Below are 22,396 nucleotides of genomic sequence, written 5' to 3' on the forward strand. Positions count from 1 at the left end.
AGCTATTTCCTCTTCTATAAATTAAGTTTTCATGAGTGATTGTAATTATTTCACTTTGAATCATCAAGATGAAGATTGCCTTAACTATTTTGTTGATCGCCGCTGTTTGTAATGCTGGCCATGTGTAAGTTGGAGTTTGAGTAAAATGCTGAAGTTTTAACTAAAAATACCTATGACAAGAATTAGGCCCACATCATTTGATATTTAGTAAAATGGTTGTTTAAATATATAAGATATCTTTGGACTAAAAATTAAGAAAGTTCTAAACAGTTTTAAATACTTTGTGATGCTCTGAACCATGTGTTCTGTGGCTATAGGTTGAAAACATTTGACCAACACTTTCTGTGGTGTTGGTTCAGCCCTCAACCCAGCTGACATAACATAGTAAGCACAGAGCTGACAAAGTCATAAGATGTCATTCAATTTTTGATACGCTATGGTCAGGGCCGGATTAACCATTAGGCTAATAAGGCTATAGCTTTAGGCCCTGGAAAAATTAGGCCCTCAATTTTTGTAAGGCTGATAGTGATACAGATCCAGTACAGTACAGTTTTTGCTTAAAAACGAATAACTGAGTTGAGTCAATAGGCTACATATGAAGAGCCCATTTCTAAAACCACGTAGGCGCCACTTTTACCGAAATTGAGTTTAGAGCAGGGCTTTTCAACCTGGGGGTCGCGAGCCGTTTTTCGGAGGTTCGCGAGGCGCTTGAAATTCCAGTGCATTGTTTCAATTCTTTTTTGCCAGAAAAGATTAAAAACTGTGTTTTTTCGCAATCGACCATTCCTCTACTTGAGGTCATTATATCATTTAAGCTTTCAGACGTTGCAAGGTTTTAACCATAGGAAAGCATTCGATATTTTTCACCAAGTTCTTGTGCGTTGTTTTGTGCAGACTAAAGTTAACCAGCAACAACGCTATGGTAAAAAAGCAAAATTATGTAGAATCCTATGCAAAGTATAGATTTCTCAGCATCGTTTTCAATGGCATTGAAAAAAATTAGTGTCGGCTATTTTGTTTGAAAGTTCTTCCAGCAACAGGTCCACGCATTGACAAACTTAATAGTTAAAAATATGCAGCACCAACCATCTCACTGAAATTGATTTAAATAAATCCATAAAAGATTGCAATAAATTCAACCGGAGAAAGTGCGAAAACGTAGATTATTATTCTCATTATTTTTTCTTCTATTATCTAGCTCAGCGTGGTCCAACTTCTTTTTTTTTTATCTTGCGGGCCAGTGTTTTTAAATAGCGATTCATAGGCTTATTGCTGGCAAATTATACATAGCCTATGGCATATAGTCACTACGCTTTAAAATCTCTACAGCTTGTTTCACCCTAAAAGGGGGATCATCTTTAACTTTAGATTTTAAGTTTAGATAATAGCGTTGGTATCCACAAGAATCGTAGTTGTGGCCATCCGAACGTAAGCGTAAAGAGCCTCGTTTCCAAGTTGATTTTGATTTTTGGTTTTAATATTGTGCGTTGCCGAAAACGTACATTCGCAAATGTGTGTACTTCCAAGTTCCAAACATCGAGAAGCCTACAGGTCAGAACAACATCTTTTGAAAGGGGAAACTTCTCCTTTGACACTAAATTCCAAAAGCTTGCAGGATTTTCCATTTTCTTTGACTGGAAAAACGGATCGTTCTGAAGTTCACATAATTGAAGTTGAAGCTCTGGGGGCTGTGTACTAACTCTCACGCCCATGGGAAAACATTTTAAACAAAGTGGTATTGTTATGCATCACAATTAGGACCATTCACAAAGTTTTATTTGTCAATTACAATAACAAAGAAACAAAAATTGAAGTGATATTGCTAGATTAAAGCAAAGCTGACTGTCAGTTTGCGGGCCAAAAAAAAACGGAGCTCGAGGGCCAAGTTTGGCCCGCGGGCCTGCAGTTGGACCACGCTGATCTAGCTAAGCTTGATAGAAAATGGAAATCGGAGGAAATGTATCGGAGGAAATGTAATAAAAGCGTAACATCGCAAAAAAACGTTTTTCGTTTCAGAAGTTTACGTTGGAACAGCAAAACTAAACATAACTGGATGTCGGCATGAATTAAATTTGGTTAAATTTTGCATTAAATATGTTTTTGTTGAATACTTTTATGGGGGGCGCGAGACTACATTGATTGCTCTGAAGGGGTCACGGTGGAAAAAAGGTTGAAAACCCCTGGTTTAAAGTTTCATTAGGTGAAGTATTACCATAGGTGCCTACTATCCATTTCTTTCCAAAATCTTTTCCATCTGCTTCAAATTTGGCAATAAAAATTGTGTTTGTTTCCAAAACCAATTATGCGCCATCATTAGCCATTTTTCTGTTATGTTTATGTTATTTTACAGTAAATAATTTTAATTTTTCATGTATGTATTTTTATTACTTTTTGTAGCTTAGTTTGCAAAAATAGGCCCTTCTCTAGTAAACAGCCTTAGGCCTACAGTAGCCTACCCTTAATCCGGCCCTGGCTATGGTATCTTACCTAATTTTGTAATTTATATGCTTCACAAAATGTGTTTGCAGGGTTCGGCTTCGCAAGCACAAAACCATTCGCCAGGATATGAAAGAAAAAAAGGTTAGCATGTCAAAGCTGATGCCTCAGCGATATGGAAAATACCTTGGAAGAAGCAGCACTGCACCTGAGCCACTCACCAACTACATGGACGTGAGAATATAGTTTTTAATTGGATTGATAGCCTACTAGAATATAATGTAGTTGCCAATATATACTTTGATTAGCCGATAAAGTTATTGAAATGTAGTCATAAGCAACACAAGTAATATTTTAATTAGCCTACCGTATATACTCGAGTATAGGTCGATCTCGTGTGTAAGTCGATCTCGACACAACAAACAATTACGTGAATACACCTTAAAGAAAAAATGCATTTTTCAAAACTTTCCTCCGTGTTTTGCTTCAATAAGCACTGTATTGATGTATATATTGTGAAAATATATACATCTCATACTCTCATCTACTGTATATACACTCCTGCACTACCGTATATACTCGAGTAGCCTATAAGTCGATTTCGTGTATAAGTCGAACCCCTACTTTTGAGCTGAAAATCGGTGATATTTCCTTCTCCCATGTATAATTCGAATAGCTTATTCCCGACACTACCATTCAATGGTTCATCCAGGCCCGGATTTAGGGGGGGCAGAGGGTGCAGGTGCCCCGGGCCCCCCGACTTTTAAAGGGCCCCCCTATGTGGAAAAAATGTGATTTTATGTTATTATTATTTTTTTCTTTCAGCCTTTGAAGTTTCTGCAAAATGTTGTGCAGTGTAGTGCTGGATTAATGCTACTGTAGACGTAGAGATGGTTTTTCGCGCCGTAGGCGCGAAAAATTTTTTGCGCGGGGGGCCCCCCGATCTAAAAGTGCCCCGGGCCCCCCATCAGCTAAATCCGGCCCTGGGTTCATCTAAGTATTGGCATTGACATACGGTGAAGAAATTTCAAAGTAGAGCGTGGATCGAGTAACTTACGCTGCTGGAATAGTCACGTAACACATTCACGGCAATAACAAGTAAACTAGCTAAATTAGACGCGCTATTTTCAACCAGGTCTTCCGCTGTGAGATCATTATAATTCAACAGAACGCATTGTTTTGTTATCAGACGCACGAGAACCAAAATCCGCTCATTAACACATGAAAATTAGCACTTGGCCTTCCTGTATAAAACCGAAAGAAATTTATTCTGTAAAATTATCTTAGTGGTGCGAAGGAAAAACTAACTTCTGACGTGAGTGGTTGAACTCAAACAAAACTAGGACAGCAAAAGGTGCTATTATGACTTCCCACGAGGTTTTTGAAGCAAAGGTACTCGCACTGTGTGAGAATTAAATCGAAAACCAATAAAAGAAAAGGTGTTTAATGGTCTTGGTCGCAGATATTGCCTGCATTAACGACGTCTCTTATATTACTGCTATTATCACCTAGCCAACCTGACATCATTGTTTTGTGCGGCCGCTAAGGTTTGACATCGACTTCAACGATCATAGAATGTTACGTAATAAGAACGATTATATCCAACATGCAAAAATAAAAAATTGATCGCTTAAAACTGCTCTTTTTGCTGTTTTGTCTCGTGAGCTTTGCATATTGCTCAACAAGTGTATAAAGTTTAGAATTGACAAGAAGTCATTAAATTTGAAAATTAAGTTCGAATCACTGCAAATAAACGTATTCAAAACTTTTACTTCCACGGCCAACGCCATTTCAAAATCCGTAATCTACGTCGCCAATGATTTTGCGCAGCAAAAATGCGTTAATTCTGAAGGTTGCCGAGCTGGAGTCTGGAGCTTGTCCCGTGTATAAGTCGAACCTGTCTTTGAGGTGAAAATCACTTGCGAAAATCTCGACCCACACTCGAGTATACGGTATAAATGGTTGCATTGTGGATAAGTCGAACCTGTCTTTGAGGTGAAAATCACTTGCGAAAATCTCGACCCACACTCGAGTATACGGTATAAATGGTTGCATTGTAAAAATCATACTCACTAAATTTTGGTGTTGTATTATTCTGCATTTCACTTTATCACACTTTTCCAAGAATTAGTATGGTATTTTGCTTTAGAAAGTGTTCAATACTATTGCAAGCATTCAGAGAAAGTTATTTTATTAAGAAACCTCGTGCATATACAGGCACAATATTATGGTGAAATTGAAATTGGAACTCCACCACAAAAGTTCACTGTCATTTTTGATACTGGTTCATCCAATTTGTGGATTCCATCAGCTACATGTCCCACCAGCAACATTGCTTGTAGTGAGTAGTAGCTTGAAATAAGGCTCATCTTGGGCAGCTTGTAAGAATATAAATTTGAGTTCTCCAAGGTATTGACTTTTGTGTGGGTGGTGTTTGACTTACGTGTCAACACATTAATTCTCCTACAGGCTCAATATTTTGGTCCAATCTCCATTGGAACTCCTCCCCAGGAATTTACAGTTGTGTTTGATACTGGCTCTTCTAATTTGTGGGTGCCTTCCATAGAATGTCCTACTTCAGATACTGCATGTAGTAAGTGGTGTATAATTACAAGAAAATCATACAAATTTTGGCAGAGCGGTGGAACCTTTTGTGTAATTGACATTTGTAATTTTTACTATTGATCAAAACACTTATTGAATGCCTAAATGCTGCAATTTTGAAGCACAGGTAATTGAAAAATCCATATTACTCCAATTAGTTTTGATATTGAGATTTTGTTTTTTGCCTGGTATCATATTTCTAATGCATGATATTGTGGTATTTAATTGATTTTAGTGGTCCATCACAAGTACGATCATAAGACATCATCTACTTATGTTAAAAATGGCACAGCCTTTGCAATCAGATATGGAACCGGTAGCTTATCTGGCTTTTGCAGCAAAGATAAAGTAACGGTGGGTTCCTACTACAGCCTAATTACTATTCAAAAGCATCTGTGTAGATTATATTGGTGACGGTTGTGCTCAATACCTGTACTTTAAAATCACGTTTATGTGACTAAATCAGACTGACCATTGGCCTTTTCCAAAGCCCTTAATTTTGGAAGGTTGCTATTGTTTATGAAAATGAAAGTTTCATTGAAGTCGAGTCGTTTTTGGCCGTAAATTCCATAAAATGACCAAATTTTGTTTTCCAAAATATCATGTTATAGGCTACCCTCTTTTACCTGAGGTGTTAATTTCTAAAAAAGGTTTTCATAAAGGTTTTATTGACCAGTCTGGTCAATTTGCTTGAAGTGATCCCTCATTGTTGGAAAAGCTAGTTCTCCAACACTTGATTTATGTGAATTTATAGAAAACTTGCATGAGATTTTAAAGCTGTTGATATTTAATATTGTAGGTATTGTATTATCGATATAAACAAATGGTTGCAGGTTCTCTTTATTGGATTTTTTTTAGCTGTTCTATGTTTCATCTCCTCCTGTGAGATAGTTATTAGCAATTTGTTATAGTGACTCACCACAAATATGATTCCACAACATCATCCACTTACACTGCTGAGGGTGAAAGTTTTGAGATCCACTATGGAACTGGATCTATGGAGGGATTTACCAGTAGCGATGATGTCGCTGTAAGATCTTAACTGCGGTGACCAATTGGTTGTGGGGTTGTAATCATACTTCTGACAGAGCTTGATGACAAACCTCATCACGGACGTAGAAACTCTGCATCGATGCTATCATAAAACTTCAGCCTAACTGAATGCATTTTTTGAGTGACTAAATGTAGGTTTAACATGGTGCATGTGTTAACAATTGTAGCAATGCAATTCCAGTCAATATGAAAGAATGCTTTCCACCAGGTTATGAAAGCACGCAGTGTTTTCTAGTCTGTCAAATAAAACACGTTCTTAAGTTTTACTCAGAACGCGATAATTATATTTGTCATAGTCAGGGTTGAGTCGAAAGGGGTTGGACAATGGACATGTTCTGAATCGAGCTAGGTCCTCATATTTTATAATGTCTGATATTTTGAATCTGAACTTTTGTGCTTATTGGAAGGAATTTATTTGTAGACCATGTCAATTAACTGACTACCACCCGTTTTCTCCGTGCTGGCGTTTAGTTTTGTAAACTTAATATGTTGTTTTAGATTGGCGGAATTACTTCGAAAAACCAAGTATTTGCTGAAGCTACTCAAGAGCCAGGTATAACTTTTGTGGCTGCAAAGTTTGACGGTATTCTTGGAATGGGATATCCCACCATTGCTGTCAATGGAATCACCCCAGTTTTCAACCAAATGGTCAAGGAAGGAGCTGTTACAAAGAACCAGTTCTCTTTCTACTTGAACAGGTGACATCTTATCTATGCTAAGTATTCTGTAAGTCGCGTAAGAAGTTTAAGTGCACACCGTCGCTCCCAACGTAAGCACTAAGCATTTGCCACGTTCACACAAAGTAGCCTACGCGCAATTCCCAATGCGCGTAGCCAGTATCCGAAAGACTCATACACCACACTCCGCACGTAAATCTACACATTAGTTTGGAATGTAACTGATCGTTGATAGAGCAAGTTTATGATTTTTATTTCAGCATGAACTATGTGCTGGTTGCTATACCGTTTACGTTAGAAGACTTGATGTTGTTCCTAGAGCATCTTTTTAACTTAGTGTGTTTAATTACCCAATCATAATTTTTCCTTTAGAGATGCATCTGCCACTGAAGGTGGTGAACTTTATTTGGGAGGTGTCAACCCTGCACGTTACACTGGAGATTTCAACTACCACAAAGTAACCAAGCAAGTGGGTCTTTTTTTTGTCTATTATTTTTATTCTTGGGTCAAAATCGCAATGTTTTTCCGAAATCTAATTGTACTTTAGTGATTTTCTGATTTCTTCAAAAGCGCTGATTATTTAAAAAACTTTAAAGCAGAGATTCCCAGCATGAACTCACCTCTCATCGACTGATGCGCATAAATTGAAGCCTCCAAACCACACACTAAGGTAGCCACACAGGCTCAATCACTTGCGTTTGCTTTTTTGTTCCACAATGCGTATCAAAAAGGTAGGGGCGCTTTTTCTGGCAGACTTACCCGTTTACCGAAAATGACTGACAAAATTCTCCGAGGTTTTGTCGAAGAGGAACTGACTGTCATTGAGAAAGGGTTTGTGCTACTCACTTTTGTTAATAGAATACACACGGAATGCCGCTTTGTTGTGCTGCCGATTTCATGAACGTACTATGGAGTGTCAAGCATTTCCGTCATTTCTGTAAAAAAGCGAGCAGATTCACTTTGCACCTGTAGCCTACCATTTTTGAGATTACGTATATTTAGGGATACTGGCAATTGAAAATGGATAGCGCCACTGTAAAAGACAGCGCCCAGACCGCCACCTGCGTCGGTGGGTGTCAAGTCATTGTCGATTCCGGCACATCCCTCATTACCGGCCCAACTGAGGATACAGATGCAATCAACAAGGCCATTGGAGCAATCAAATTCATTAATGGAGAGGTAAGTGGTTTTCGCCATGCCGTATGTTTTTTCAAAGCATGTAGTAAACTCATCCAAAAAACGATCTCATCAAAATATCTGAACGATCTTTATCTGGGAAAGGTTATATCTAATGATCTTACCGAGATGCGCACACAAAATGCGTTTATGCTTTGGTGCTTTGTCGTTTGTATACCACAAATTGTGGTAATACAAAGTCGCTTTGTGAACTTTCTCCAGTTACATGGCATATTGAATAGTAATGTACATCGCTGAAGCTAAGCAGATATAATATCAATTGCAGCTGAAATGTTACGTGAAGAAAATTATTGTAAAGCGTAACAACGCATCCTGCTACCAATGTGGTTCTAATTGACTTTATTTTTCAGTACCTTGTCTTGTGCCGAAACATCCCATCCATGCCCAACATTGATTTCGTGCTTGATGGCATCACATACACTCTTACTCCAGATGATTACGTCATTAAGGTAAGATTTTGTGTTATATGGGATTCTGATTTACTGTGTTGGACAATTTTTACGCAGTGGTGTTTACAGGGGTGTGGTGTTACGCAGTGGTGTTTACAGGGGTGGTTGTGTATAATTTTTTGTTACAGTTTGTCTTCAACGTTTATAAGCAGGTATTGGTGCAACATACAGGTATTGTTGTGGGTACTGAGAACAACGGTTCGAAATTTTTGGGTGTGACTTTCAACTTGGATTGAAATGCATTTGCATGGTGTTACAGGGTTAAAATTCAAAAATGTTACGGGTTTTTAACATTTCAAGTTTGAGCAGTAGACTTCACGAGGATTCGCAGGCTAACTGTCTTTAGTTCATCGTATCAGTTCTTTTCTATCAGGCAGTCAGGTAAGTTTTTATAATTGTAATTTGAAGAGTTGCAGCGATTGCTTTTCTGCTGGTGGTGGTTGCCTGAGTCTTGAAATTTCTTTTGTATTGAAATCTTCACAACTTTGAGTTGTCTTCTGAAAGAAAAGCGGAAATCAATGACGGTAAAGCATGCCATGAACTTGAAGCTAATTTCACCTTTAATTCTGCGACGTCGACTCTGTGGACTTTTCAAATTAAATGGTGCATCTTCCAGATGACTCAAGATGGAGTGACGACTTGTCTCTCCGCTTTCATGGGCATGGACATTCCCTTTCCCGCTGGTCCACTTTGGATTCTTGGTGACGCTTTTATGGGAGTTTACTATACTACATTCGACTTTGATACCAACCAAGTTGGATTTGCTACATTGAAGTGAATCGAGAGCGTTCAATAAAGTAATCACGAGAGAATAAAACACAGTGTGTCAACGCAAGTGTTTTTAGAGTCTATTGTCTTCGATTCCTGTAGTTCGCACTGTCAGCAAGATGCTAAGGAGGTCAGGCGCCAGTGAAGCAACTTCCAACCTGATGAACGCGTTACTAGATGGTCAAACTATTTTTTTCACAAGTAAATGCCAGCTTTTTATGAGTCTTAAGTAGTTACTCCAGTAGACTTTGCAAGTGTGCAAACAGAAGGAAGTGCTTTGTCAATTTTATTCCATTGCGACGAGTGAGCAATAACAAACCGGCATTCTCGGATATTATGCAACCCAGCTTGCAAAATCCACCCTTTTAAATTGATTTTACCTCGGCGGACGTCCCGTGGGTTTTGCTAGCTGGGAAATCATCTTTGCTTCGTAGACTTACACAAGGAAACTTCATGTTACGCAGCTAAGTCTCCACGTCGCTTGATCGATTGCCCTTTAAAACTCTACAATTGAATTAACTCATAGGCCTATTGTTTTGCCTTGTACTGTACACCTACAGTTTTTTTAAGAATTACAAACCCCCGCTTAATTTTCGACCAATCATATTTAGGAAGTTTAGGTTTTCAAGACTTAATACTCATATCCGACTTGTGAGATCCTCTTCAACGAGATAGTACGTACACACGGCACTAATTACTTTCTGCTGCCATTTTTTTTGTTCGTCTATGTTGATTTGTGCAACGCTGAGTTAAACTTTGCTTTAATTCCAAACATTTAGTTGACGATGTTGCAAATAACGAGATCTATTTTTGGTCACGCTATGTACAATTTAAACATTTCTTTATTTCCTAATTTGGATCTGTTGCGAAAGAAGGGTCATATGATCAGTGGCGTAGCAACGCAGTATGCCGCCCTTGGATTTTTGCACGAAACGCCGCCCCTAACCCTTTTCTTGACACCGTCGTAAAAGCTGATTAAAATTCCACACAACAGAAGAATCAAAGCAGTTTTGTTTAATTTTATTGAAACTTCAATATAAAACCACTTCTTCATCAGACAGCTGAAGGATTCTTTGTCTACTTTAATTACTCTAATCACTGGCTTGAATGGCCCTTCTTTATTCTGAAACCTTTCGGGCCCTAGTTTGATCATCTCAACTCTCATGTTATGAGTTAATGTTTCTGGCCAAGTAGCCACATCGTTATGAGCACTAGCGTACGCAGGGGGGCATTGGGCCATGGCCCCCTCCCTTCAAAATGTTTTAGTAGTTAACAACGTAGATTAAGGCGTTTAATATGTTTTGGATTGCACTATCAAAGCAATTAACAATGTTGTTCTATAGACTAATCCAATACGAAATAGCCTACATGGCCCAATCCACTTACCCCACCCCAGGTATGCCAATGTAGCATAGTGTTCTGTAAGCCTATTGTGAGAAAGAAATGGATAAAGTCTAAACTAAAACCATACTGGGATATCATGAAGACGTCTGGGATATCAATGGCCAGTGGCGTAGCCAGGGGAGTTACAACCCCCCCTTTGGCACGCGTGTGACGTCACGATATGGAGAATGATGCTTTCAGTCTCTTTATGCTTGGGAATGATGCTTACAGTCTAAAAAAACTTGCCTAATTTTAAACAAAACTGCATTAAAAGAGCGAGTTTTGCCAATACCAAACATTCAAACATCTCAGCCAGGAATTAGCAACAAGAAAACATAGAGACTTAGCTTTATTTCTGAAAAATTCCGAAGAAAACATGATCTTATCCTTTGGCTATGCCACCTGACAGCACCATTTTACAGGAATATTCATACCCACATTTTTGTTGAAAATGCTCTCAGAATGCACCAAATTCAAAGTAATTTTTCAAAATTCCCAGACCCCCCGCCGCTGGGTGTCGTCTTAGGCGAAAACTCCGTCGGGCTTTGCCCGCCGGTAGTCAAACCCCCCTTTCAAAATTCCTGGCTACGCTACTGTCAATGGCCCCCCCTCTTCAGAAAATCCTGCGTACGCCACTGGTTATGAGAATAATAGATATCGTCTGTTTTATCTTTATCTGAAAGTGTTTTCTTCATAGACTTTCTTTCTATGATCAATTTGTTATTGTTTTGCTCGAGGTAGCCTCCACTTCTTCTTCCGTCTCAACTTGAGGTAGAGATTTAGCCTACTGCTGTGCTAATCTCTTCTGTTTTTTTAGCAGAGGCAATTTTTACGAACTTCAAAATGACTCCTTCATTCTTTTTAGTTCCTCTTCTCTAGCTTTCTTTTTCTTTCTAAAAAAAATCTTCACTTTCTTTCACTCTCGTCATAGGCAAAAACTAACTTAAAAAATTGCAACTTAAATCTTGCTCTGGAATATGCAGCACATTAGTTAAAAACAATAACCATGTAATTGCAAATTTGCTGAGTTAAGCTAAGTGATCTATTTCAGACCTGAAGCTTTAAACCTTTCACTAACCTAACCCATCTTCACACATGAAGATATCTTCACACATGAAGATGGAGGAATCCCGTCTATCTACCACAGACAGATGATAAAGGTGGCAGCCTCACGGTCCCTTCCTGTCTCCTCCAGAAAGTGAAATAAGCTTAAAACTAATCTGAAGTTAACTACCAAAGCTAAATTGACTGAACAATGTTATAGCTTAAGCTTACTAGTTACAACCGACATTCTATCATTACTTCAACAGCATGAGTATAGGCTATCATTAAACCTTCACAAATACCACATGTTGAGGCACAATCTAAAAAAGTTGCGAATTAGTTTATAGGCATAACTTGTTTAATTTTTTGGCTTCACTTAGATAAGTGTTAACTTAAGTCGTTTAAGTCTGAGTCTCTCCGAGAATAAATTAATGTGACTGTCTTTGTTCGTTTAAACTTTAAAACGTTATCACATTTTTCCGCCCTCTAACAACGTGCCGCCCCTGGATTTATCCACAAAATCCAATGGGTAGTTACGCCACTGCATATGATATACATTCTCCAACACTGAGACGTTGAGTCAGCTATAACTTTGTAACAAAAGTTACCACTGACATCATTTCAACGTCGCCAGACGTGACGCTTTGAAGGCGGACAATTGAACATAGTTACGTCAGCTGTTTTCACATGATGCTAAGAAACGACAATTGTTTGCAATTTTTCAGTCTACTCGTAAACTTACTTCAACTGCCCTAGAACACTTTACTGCTGAATGCACAGCATTGCAAACATTTTCTCTAGTTCTCCCTCCTGTATGTAAAGGGTGTTTCATTAAGACGGATCGATAAAAACAGTAAATAGAACAATGTTAATGGGCAAATTTTATTGATTTCTTTATGTAATTTATGGAAATGGGCTTCATCACTAAAAATGATTTTTTTTATAAAATCCTCATCGATTTGTCTTTGCTCGTGCGCCCAATCGGCGAACGTACGACGCTTCAAATGGTAAGCAGGCTTGAGTTTTTGTGTCAATTGAATTTTGTAAGCGTGTAGAGATAAATGTTTCGTCAAAATTCGATGCAACGTGGTTGCGAAGAGGTTCAATTCCTGCGCGCGATGGCGAATAGAGGTGCCTGGACTCTCGGCCACATTCTCGCGCACTGTAGCAATGTTTTCAGCTGAACGGCATAAACGAGCACGCAATGGTGTTACTCTCGGTTCCCAGGTCGCATCATCTCTCGAAACAGCGTGCTCGTTCATGCCGTTCAGCTGAAAACATTGCTACAGTGCGCGAGAATGTGGCCGAGAGTCCAGGCACCTCTATTCGCCATCGAGCACAGGAATTGAACCTCTCCGCAACCACGTTGCATCGAATTTTGACGAAACATTTATCTTTACACGCTTATAAATTCAATTGACAAAAGAACTCAAGCCTGCTGACCATTTGAAGGGTCGTACGTTCGCCGATTGGGCGCACGAGCAAAGACAAATCGATGAGGATTTTTCACAAAAAATCATCTTTAGTGATGAAGCCCATTTCCATAAATTCCATAAAGAAATCAATAAAATTTACCCATTAACATTGTTTTATTTACTGTTTTTATCGATCCGTCTTAATGAAACACCCTTTAGTTACTCTTGTGATGTTTTACTTCGATTATCACAAGACCACGCGTCAATCGTTTCCAGAGAACTTATTTTCTAATCGTCGTGCCAGAATTCGTACCTCAAGGCTATCACCTGAAATATATTTTGCTTCAAGGGTTTGTGCGCATTGAATAACTGGCTGTGAAAATTTTCTAATGCCGGTGCAACTCTTGTCAAATATGGGGATTAAACGTTGAATTTGGACTTAATAGGAAGTTCTACCGTAGGTATTGTTACTTCAAGGATAGATTTCAGAAAAGGCAAATTAAATATTGGACGCCAGCTCAAAACACACAGTGAGTATACTGACTGTATATGGTATTCTTATTTGGAGAAACTTATCTTTCAATCAAACGAACGTATGAGCGGTTCCTAAGCAGTCACACATCAGAACTACATTCCGGAAAAATGAGCATTACAACAACGTATTTTACATATTTCCAAATAAGTTTAGCAGCCGAACGTTTTCGGCTTAACATAAGCCCTCATCAGGAATCTGAAAATATTTATAAAATACAACAAATTCAACTTGAAAGTAACTAGCTAACTGACTGTAGGCATTGAGAAATACGCAGCGATTAAAAGCAATAGAAGGGTTGCCAACCTGTCTTCACCAAAATAAAGCCAGACCTAGTCACAAAAACAGCCTAAAAAAAGCCAGAAGAAAATATCTGAAAAAGCCAATTAGTATTCATTAAACATACACATATAAAAATTGCACAACCAAATAGTGTCCCAGCGGACTTTAATTTTAGCGACAACGGAGAAACATAGTTAATAATGAAAAGACAAGCAACTAGAAAATTTTCTAGTTTCGGTTTCAAAACGACATTCGGTCGGACACTACAACCAAATATAAGGTAAAAATTACTGCCCCGATTGACGCTGACTGAATTATTTTTTCTAGTTCTAAAAAGAATCGGGAAAGATAAAATTAAGCCAAAAAAAGCCAAAATTATCTTGGCTTTTTATTAATTAAGGGAGTTGAAAAACAGCCAGATTCTCAAAATCTGGCTTCAAAAAAGCCAAATTGGCAACCCTGAGCAATCGTGTGAAAAACGGTAGCTACTTTAACAAGTCGAAATTCTGCCACTGAAATTGACTAGAATGAAACCGCCAACCAATCATAAGCTACGGTTTAAGTGACGTAAAAAATGGCGAAAAGAAGATGATACAAAGCAAATCAAGTCATGGATTTTTTGTCAGCTGGTTGGCTTAGGGGTAGGGTCAAGGCTAGAAAGCATTCAATTCATTGACGCGGGTTCGATTCCCACTACTGCTATTACTCTTTTTCTTCTGTAATTACCAAATAAAGTTCAAAACAAGCATTAACTCTCTGGATGAGTGCTAGAAGGATCACAATTGGACGGTAGCCTCTTATAACATGTTCTGATTGGTTGACGGTTGCATTGTAGTCATTCGCAGTGGCAGAATTTCGACTTGTTAAAGTGGCTACCGTGAAAAACAGACAGATGAAAAAACAAATTTCATTAGAAAAAGGCAACAGGAACAACCTGCAATGACAAAAAATAACGCTTTTGTAAGTGAGATCGAAGACGATCACGAAAAGTTTGCTTCCTTCTTTCTAAATTCTAACCAGTTTACGGTAAGACTGTATGCGACACTCATCTTCCAGTGCGTACTGCGTTGCAGTTTTAATGTAATAAAAACAACTTCTCTAATAGCAGAGTTACTTTTCTTTGCACAAATAGTCACTGGAGAGAATGTTATTGCACCACCTCCGCACCTTTCGTGATAGGAGGTCTTATTTTGTATAAAAAAAAAAAGCATTAACTACCGGCTATTAAGGCCTTCATTCTTGCTTCGCACAAAAAGCATCAATTCAATTTTTTTATTTGAAGCAGTAGTGTGAAATCTGCAATGTTGCACGGAAGTGAGACCCGGTGCTTACGGAAAAACGAGTTGGCGATTTTAAGAAGAATTGAAAGGGCGATGGTGAGGGGCAATGTGTGGTGTGAAGCTGATGGACAAAAGAAATGGCGACTTATGGATTTGTTTGTGTTGAATGAGAATGTTAACTCGGCGAAGGCGAATGGAGTGATGTATGAGAGTGTTATGAGATGGGATGAAGATGATGTTTTGAAAAAACTGCTGGAGCTACGAACGGATGGTCGAAGGAAACAAGGTAGACCCATCAAAAAAGAGTAAGCTGAGAAGAAAGCAGCAAGGTCGGCTTAACAAGAGAGGACGCTTTAAACAGGTTGATGTGGAGGCATGGTGAGAAGGCGATTGTGGCACGTGGAGGTGGATTTAGTCACCCTCGATAAAGGGGACCTCGCCTGAGTAAACCGGAATCAGTAGTACTACTGAATGAGTTGTAATTTAAACCAGAATAATTAGAAGAACTTTACCAATCCAAATGTCTCATACATTCAGGTTTTAGAAAATTGTGTTAAAATAAAGTGCAAATGACATTTAAGGTATTGCAGCTGTGCCATATTTTAAACTAATTGTCCTGCCTTGGTATCATGCACGTTATAACGTTCGCGTTTTGTCGCTTTTACGTTTTTCCAAACTTTTGCTATGTTTGGCATAAATTGTTTTCGTTGTAATGGTCAGAAATAAAAAACTGAGCTTTCTATACTTTTTACTGATTTATCCTCGACGCTTTGGTGGTCAGTGCAAGCACTGTTGCCCTGTACCCGTCCATGGTGCAAAAAAGGTTGCAGCAACCGCTGATTGATCAAACAACCTGTTTGTCTTGTGAAGCATTGTTTTTTCGAATAGGTTAATTTTATTTGACCATGTGTTGCTTCCCAGAAGGTCGTGTTCTCGAGGTTCTGTATATGGATTACTATGGTGACTATTAGCCGAAAACCGTCACCTGACTGTTCCTACCACTTTAGGCTAAGATTAAAGCGTAGATAAATTGAAAATCTTGTTTTTTCTCCAACGACAAACACCCTTCAAGACCTGTGTAGGTGTTAGCCAGGACGTTCACCTTTGTCGGTTTTATCTGCTTGGGTAATAACCAGGGGCGCCGGAAGCGGGGGGGCAGGGGGGCGGATGCCCCCCTGCCCTCAATTTTTGTGCAGATGGAGGGGCAGGGGGGGCAATAGTGCCCTTTTAAAGTCATGTAAGCTACTGCACATTTTGCAATATAACAATTTCTGCTATTCGCTTTTAGCCTAATTATAATCTTTCATTTTTGCCTCAAAATAATATTTACGGCAAAAAATTTTGCAACACAGTACAGGCCTTAAAACTCGTTTTTTTTTCCGGCAGCCGTCGTGCCCTACCGGGAGCTCCTTCTCGGCAGCTAAAGCTGCGTGCTTTGAGGCCAAAATAAAAATAACGATATCACAAGTAAATAGAATTAAACTTGCAACAATGCTAAAATGATCACTTAGCGTTGTTGAAGTCTGGGCCTGGGCGACGTCCTACAATAGAATCGTTGCACTACGCAATATAACTGCTTTATCGGGATTGTAATCTAGTACTGCGGGACCATCTAACGAAACTCGCACGAGTGTCTCCAATGTGGCTTGATTTCAATGTGGCAAGATTTTAAAGAAGTTCGCCACTCCCCTAGAATTCTGTTTAGCAACGAAAAACATCGTTCGACATGTGTTGACGATGACGCCAAGGTAATAAAATAAGTATTTCAATGATGTGAAGGACATTACTAAACGAAGCATGATTTTTGCAAAATATGATCAAAAAATGTTTTCCCTTCGGATGTCAACTAACCTAGTTCTCCTTTTTAACTACGATTCAACGTCCGACAACATCTAATCGACATAAAAACGACAATATTGCCAGGGGATGTAAATTAGCACTTCGGATTAAGACTTTGTTAAAATAAACGTCGGGAATTACAAACAAGACTGACAGCGCTGGTGATCGAAGATGAATATATTTCATCAATAACAAATATACAATGCAACAGTGGCGATTATAACGCGCTGACCTAATTTTGCGTCACTCTTTGATACTTTTCGACAATTAATCCACGATCATTCTATTGCGAAATTAAATAATTGGCTAGAAGAGACCGGCGGCCAAACTTGGCTGATTGAGGAGGTAGCACTGGCGGTCATTCAAGCACTACTTAGCGGCCTTTAAGGCTTGACAGTAGGTTACATCATTATAACATAGCATGATGCCCTTCTTTGTATACCGGACACTTGTAGGCTATCACTACTTAATACATAGTGAGCTGATAGATTAGCATTATCGCTATATCTTATCTTAAAACTTGAAAAAAAAATTGGCCCTTTTGTAAACAAAAGTGCCCTTTTTTCGTAATTTTGCCCCCCCAGTCAAAAATCGTTCCGGCGCCCCTGGTAATAACCAGTGTTGTACGTTGACGCCGTCAACTTTTTGTCGACGCTGAGGCTAGCGCAGTCAGTTTATTTTTTAGTTGACGGAAGTGATAGCGCCGTCAATTATTTTGCCGACTTTAAGCGTCATGCGCTATGCGTCATTTTTTGTTTTTATGGAAAATATCGTTTCACAATGAGAGTTTCACGGTGTGTTCTGGCCAGGGCCTCCGAGAGAAATCATGACTGGTCGGGAAACAATATAAAAAGTGGGCCCCAAAAAATATTTTTCAGCAAAAATACAAGGGTAACGAATTTGTATCATGCGTTGCATCATGTGTCTATATTGTCTTAAGCCGAACTTGGCTACTTTCCTCATCGTAAAATTGAATTCTTTTAAAATTTCAATTTTAAACAACATAGCCTATATAGCCTAATTATCTAATTTATATGAAAAACTTCTTTCAATATGAAAATCAACAGAAATCACTCGACTACTGCACTTGCAGCAAAATTGCCATTGTTGTGCAAAATTTTTGCTTGAAAGAATTGCAGTGAAGTTTTATGATGTGCACATGCACATCTCATAGGCTACATGATGCCTTTGTCCACGGCCGTTGGGAGGAGAATTCGTACCAAAACGATTCTCTGGCCCCAAATAAGACACTTCCAAGAAAAATGCACCATGATATCCAAAGAATGCAGTAGTTTGTGCAAACTCTCTGGTGTTTGGGCACTGTGGGCGTGTTTGCTGATGAGTTCTTGTCTGTTGTGTGGAATCCTGGAAGAGCCGCTTTTGGGTCGGTGATAACGTCTTCTCCCTTGACAAGACTGCGTCTGCGTTGGTTTCAGCCATGTTGTGAATCGAAATTGTTATAGGTGGTAATTTTAGTATAACCTACGTATAACCTTACGTATAACCTTAGTATATAACCTACGTATAACCTTAGTATAACCTCAGTATAACTACAGTAGATAGAGGAAAAATTGTAAACACGCAATGCAGGCAATGAAAACAGCTCAACAAAGCATTCAATCCATTTTGAACCTTTTGCAATGCAAAGTTACAGATCACAGCATCAAATAATAAAGATTTTGCAAGGTCTAATTTGATGCACAACATGCATAAACTGTTCACTCGGTTTTGAGTCGTGGTGGAACGTAAACAATTCTTACAAATTTCAATGTGCTAAAACCACGTTTTCAACTCGCAACCGTTGGAAGTACTGGTTTAGGGAACGTTCAAATATTACGTAACGCCTGCGAGGGGGAGGGGGGGTTTATGCAAAGCGTTACGTTAGCGTCACATCGGGGGGGGAGGGGCTTCAAGCAAAACGTTACGTAACGCTTTCGAGTACGGAATGGTAGTTTTTTGTGCTGAATTTGTAGTGAAAAAGCGTTATATGGGGGAGGGGGGATTGAAAAAAGCGTTACGTTGGCGTTACATGGGAGAGGAGGGGGTCAAAAATTCGGAAAAAAAGCGTTACGTAATATTTGAACTTTCCCTTACGTAACAAATTTTCAAAACAACAAAAATATTTGGAAAAGTGTTTCGAAAATTGCAATGAATGATTTCCTTGAGTAGATCCAACTCTAGTGCATTTAAGCAATGACATCCATAAGCAGAAAATAGGCATTAGGCAAGGTTTTACTTCCTTCAATCTTGCTTGGACACTTTTCCAGATATGTTGGATCCATTATCATATGCCAGGCAAACGCAGTTTCTCATGTCAAGGTACAGTTGGTCAAGCAAACATAATACCGTACACGCTTAGCCAAAGCAGCACTAGTTTTCAAGTTAGAACAAGATAAAACGTTCAGTGATAGGCTATTGAGATCAGTAGGCTTAACAGCAAGATTTCACGTATTGAAGCAGTTTAACATAGCCGGACTCGATACGAGAACGGTTTGTTCTTGATCAGATACATCCAAAGTAGCACTTACAATGATCGAAAAATACTTGTAAGTTGTAACTACGCATTTCATTTAAAAATTTGTTCATTTTTAAGTTGATAAATTATTATTTTAGTAGTAAAAATGGGCCCCCCTCAAAAGTGACAAAACGAAAAACCCCTCGTTTTTCCTTTACAATGTTATGCTAGGGGGGAAAGTAGCCCGACTCCCCCCCTCTCGGAGCCCCTGGTTCTGGCCAGCGCGACTCATCCGAATTACCCGCTTTCGCGTTGGTTGGAATGGCTACCTGGAATACAAGCGGAAGAAGTTCGCCAAAGGGTGATCACTGATCACTCATATTGTGAGCAGTATCGAGAACGAGGGATCAGAGAGAGAAAGCGAAAAATTAATGAATGTCATCGCGGAGGTTGAAGATACTTTATTTCAAGAGCTCTATGCCCATGAAAAGAGCGATGTTGGTGCAGTGGACCTTGTTAAAAGGTTTATATACGCTAAGCCTCATCACAGCAAACGCATCACAGCACGCTTGGAACAATGATACCTTTCCGAGTAAACGTTTTCAAGACTTGTTTTTGAAATACAACACACCAATGCCAATACCATTCAGGGCTGCTGTGGAACGCATGTTTTCACTGGGAAAGCGGCAGCAGCAGATTGTCGGACAAACGTTTTAAAATGCTTGTGTTTCTACAAGAAAATAACTAATAAGCTAAAAGCAGCTAATTACAAGACAGAATCAAAACATAAAACCTGCTCTGTATTTATAGGTATTGTTAGCCTAAACTTGGTTGAAATACTTCCGTTTTGTGAGACCCTGGCTAAAATAGCGCAAGAAATTATCGCTGACGCTGTCAATTTCTTTAAGAGCTGACGCAGTACTTTACTCCGTGAAGTCTTTAGGCAATTCGCGCTGACGTCGGCAATTTATTTCATTGACGCGTACAACACTGGTGATAACCTTTATGATTCTGTTGTAGTGGAATGCCACACGGCTTGTAATCATAGGTCTGTTGACTACTCTTCTGTGATGGAAATCTCTTTGGAAAAACAAGATTTATAATTACATTTTTGAAAGCTGTTTTCCACGTTCTAAAGAATTCCAACTTTACTCGCTTTCAAAGGGCAGACAGCGTAGGCTGCTCCATCAGTTTCAAAATATATCTGGATGTAACAACCTTAATTTGGGAACCAAGTGGTGCTGTTTAAAACAAAATAGTTCATTTTGACGCACGAGAAACTCCGAATGCAGAAACTGATTGGTCATGCCCGTTTTTTTTTTTGAAGAATTTCCAAATACTCTTTATGATTCCTGATCTGTTACAGACGTTGACGATCATGGTCTTCCCAATCTCTCTGTCATTTGTAGGAGTAGTTTCGTAATCACATGCCATTTTCACACTTAAAGCTCGTTGTTTTTTTAGCCAGTTTTTCAATTCATATAAAATCATAACGACATTTGTATTCGTGTAATAGCCTATCATTTTCACTCTTAATACTGGAATTTATAACTACGTTTTTACGAAGGTAAGTTTTGGGCTCAACTTAAAAGACCTTCGTTTCTAGCAACCCTCCACTGCAGTTAGCAGTCTAATATCACTGACTAATTTTTATAAAATTCCTTTCAGCAATACAGAATGCATGTGTAGCCCCCAAAAGTAAAAATTCCTTTCATCATTTCTTTACTTTTGGTATAGGCTACATGCATTCGTTTATGTTGACCGCACTTTTTTTCAGGAGGTGCAGCAGGGAGAAACAGTTTGCATGTCCGGATTCATGCCCATGGATGTCCCACCTCCAGCAGGTCCTCTTTTCATTCTTGGTGACGTCTTCATGGGAAAGTTCTACAGCACTTTCGACTTTGACAACGATCGTGTTGGTTTTGCGACTGTCAATCATGGCGCCAAGGCTCCCAAGTAACTCATGTTGAGTTGTTTAGAACGCTACAGTGTAGGGCGCATTTTTGTTAAAACTGAGCCTCTAATCACTGTTTTTGTTTTACTGTATGATTTTTGTCAATGAAATTACATCATGTAGGCTACTCGTGAATTGCAAATCAAGTGAGATTAACCTTATTTGTCGATGCAAGCTTGTGATCATTGATCAAACCCTTTGCAATTTTTAGGACCATTGTAACTGTGCGAGAAGTATTCCTAATTCTTTTGTATTCCTAGATTGAAATGTGCTGTGATAATTCACACACTTTATTCAATGATTTGATTTCCCATGCTTATGTATAAAGCGATTTGATGATTAATTCGTTCGTTTACAGTAGGCTATCATCACATGAATGTGTTCTATCCATCACTGCGGGGATATGCATATGCTGTTTAGCAACGCCAAATTGTTAGCCTTCAGTCATTTCATTGTGGTACACAAAATAATACACCGATAGCTTAATGTCGTTTTACGTTGGCCACCCCTATGCTACTGTTGGGATCTCCAGTTGAATCTCAACAGTTAGGCGGTTGAATCTCAACAGTTAGGCTGTCTCATCGTGTGCAAATGCAACCCAGTTGCCGTGATACCGTTTTGTGTGAATGAGAATTAAAGCTTTCATGAAAAGACTTCATTCGTCCTGCAGCTCAATTCAAGGGTCAGCAAACAACATATATTCTTCCAACCTAGCGTACTGTGCAGCGAGTGTGACGGAATAACCTGCGTTGATGAGTAATTAGACAAAAATTTACGGCATCAAAATGATTGAACTATAGACGATTCGTTGTTTTAGCGATCCTGCTATTTGTTAATTAGCGCAATCAAGACAATTTTTCGATCCTGAAGTTGTAGTGTAAAGGCATAATACATGTTATGCCCTGAGACGCCACGCAATGGTAATTACGCAGCACTGTGCGCGTACCTGCCGTTGGGCGACGCAAGGACTGCTACGTGAGCGATGACTGAGGTTTTTGTGGTCATTCGAGACTAACACACAGGGCCGG

At 39.0% G+C, this 22,396-nt stretch overlaps 1 protein-coding gene across 5 annotated transcripts; it reads left to right on the top strand.

The window, feature by feature from the left end:
* On the top strand, window positions 1-22,021 carry LOC145775211 (cathepsin D-like). 5 transcript variants are annotated; one of them, XM_082586456.1, is made up of 10 exons: window positions 1-124; window positions 2,529-2,670; window positions 4,654-4,777; window positions 4,906-5,029; window positions 5,276-5,394; window positions 6,592-6,791; window positions 7,143-7,239; window positions 7,773-7,949; window positions 8,318-8,416; window positions 21,192-22,021. In XM_082586456.1, the coding sequence occupies exons 2-10, from the start codon at window positions 2,612-2,614 to the stop codon at window positions 21,372-21,374; spliced, it is 1,182 nt and encodes a 393-aa protein (XP_082442582.1). In that variant the 5' UTR covers window positions 1-124; window positions 2,529-2,611; the 3' UTR covers window positions 21,375-22,021. The 5 variants fall into 5 exon arrangements, with proteins under 5 accessions (XP_082442582.1, XP_082442580.1, XP_082442581.1 ...); XM_082586454.1 differs by lacking the exons at window positions 4,906-5,029; window positions 5,276-5,394 and adding an exon at window positions 5,952-6,070; XM_082586455.1 differs by lacking the exon at window positions 4,654-4,777.
* Window positions 22,022-22,396: the final 375 nt, after the last annotated feature.

Source organism: Aplidium turbinatum, chromosome 8, assembly GCF_918807975.1.
Source record: "Aplidium turbinatum chromosome 8, kaAplTurb1.1, whole genome shotgun sequence".
Lineage (NCBI taxonomy): Eukaryota > Metazoa > Chordata > Ascidiacea > Aplousobranchia > Polyclinidae > Aplidium > Aplidium turbinatum.

Excerpts from the sequence above, each read along its gene's own strand:
- LOC145775211 (XM_082586454.1), top strand. The coding sequence starts at position 69 with ATGAAGATTGCCTTAACTATTTTGTTGATCGCCGCTGTTTGTAATGCT. Across the intron at positions 125-2,528 it reads GTTTGTAATGCTGGCCATGT|GGTTCGGCTTCGCAAGCACA; the intron begins GTAAGTTGGAGT and ends ATGTGTTTGCAG. Across the intron at positions 7,240-7,772 it reads ACCACAAAGTAACCAAGCAA|GGATACTGGCAATTGAAAAT; the intron begins GTGGGTCTTTTT and ends ACGTATATTTAG.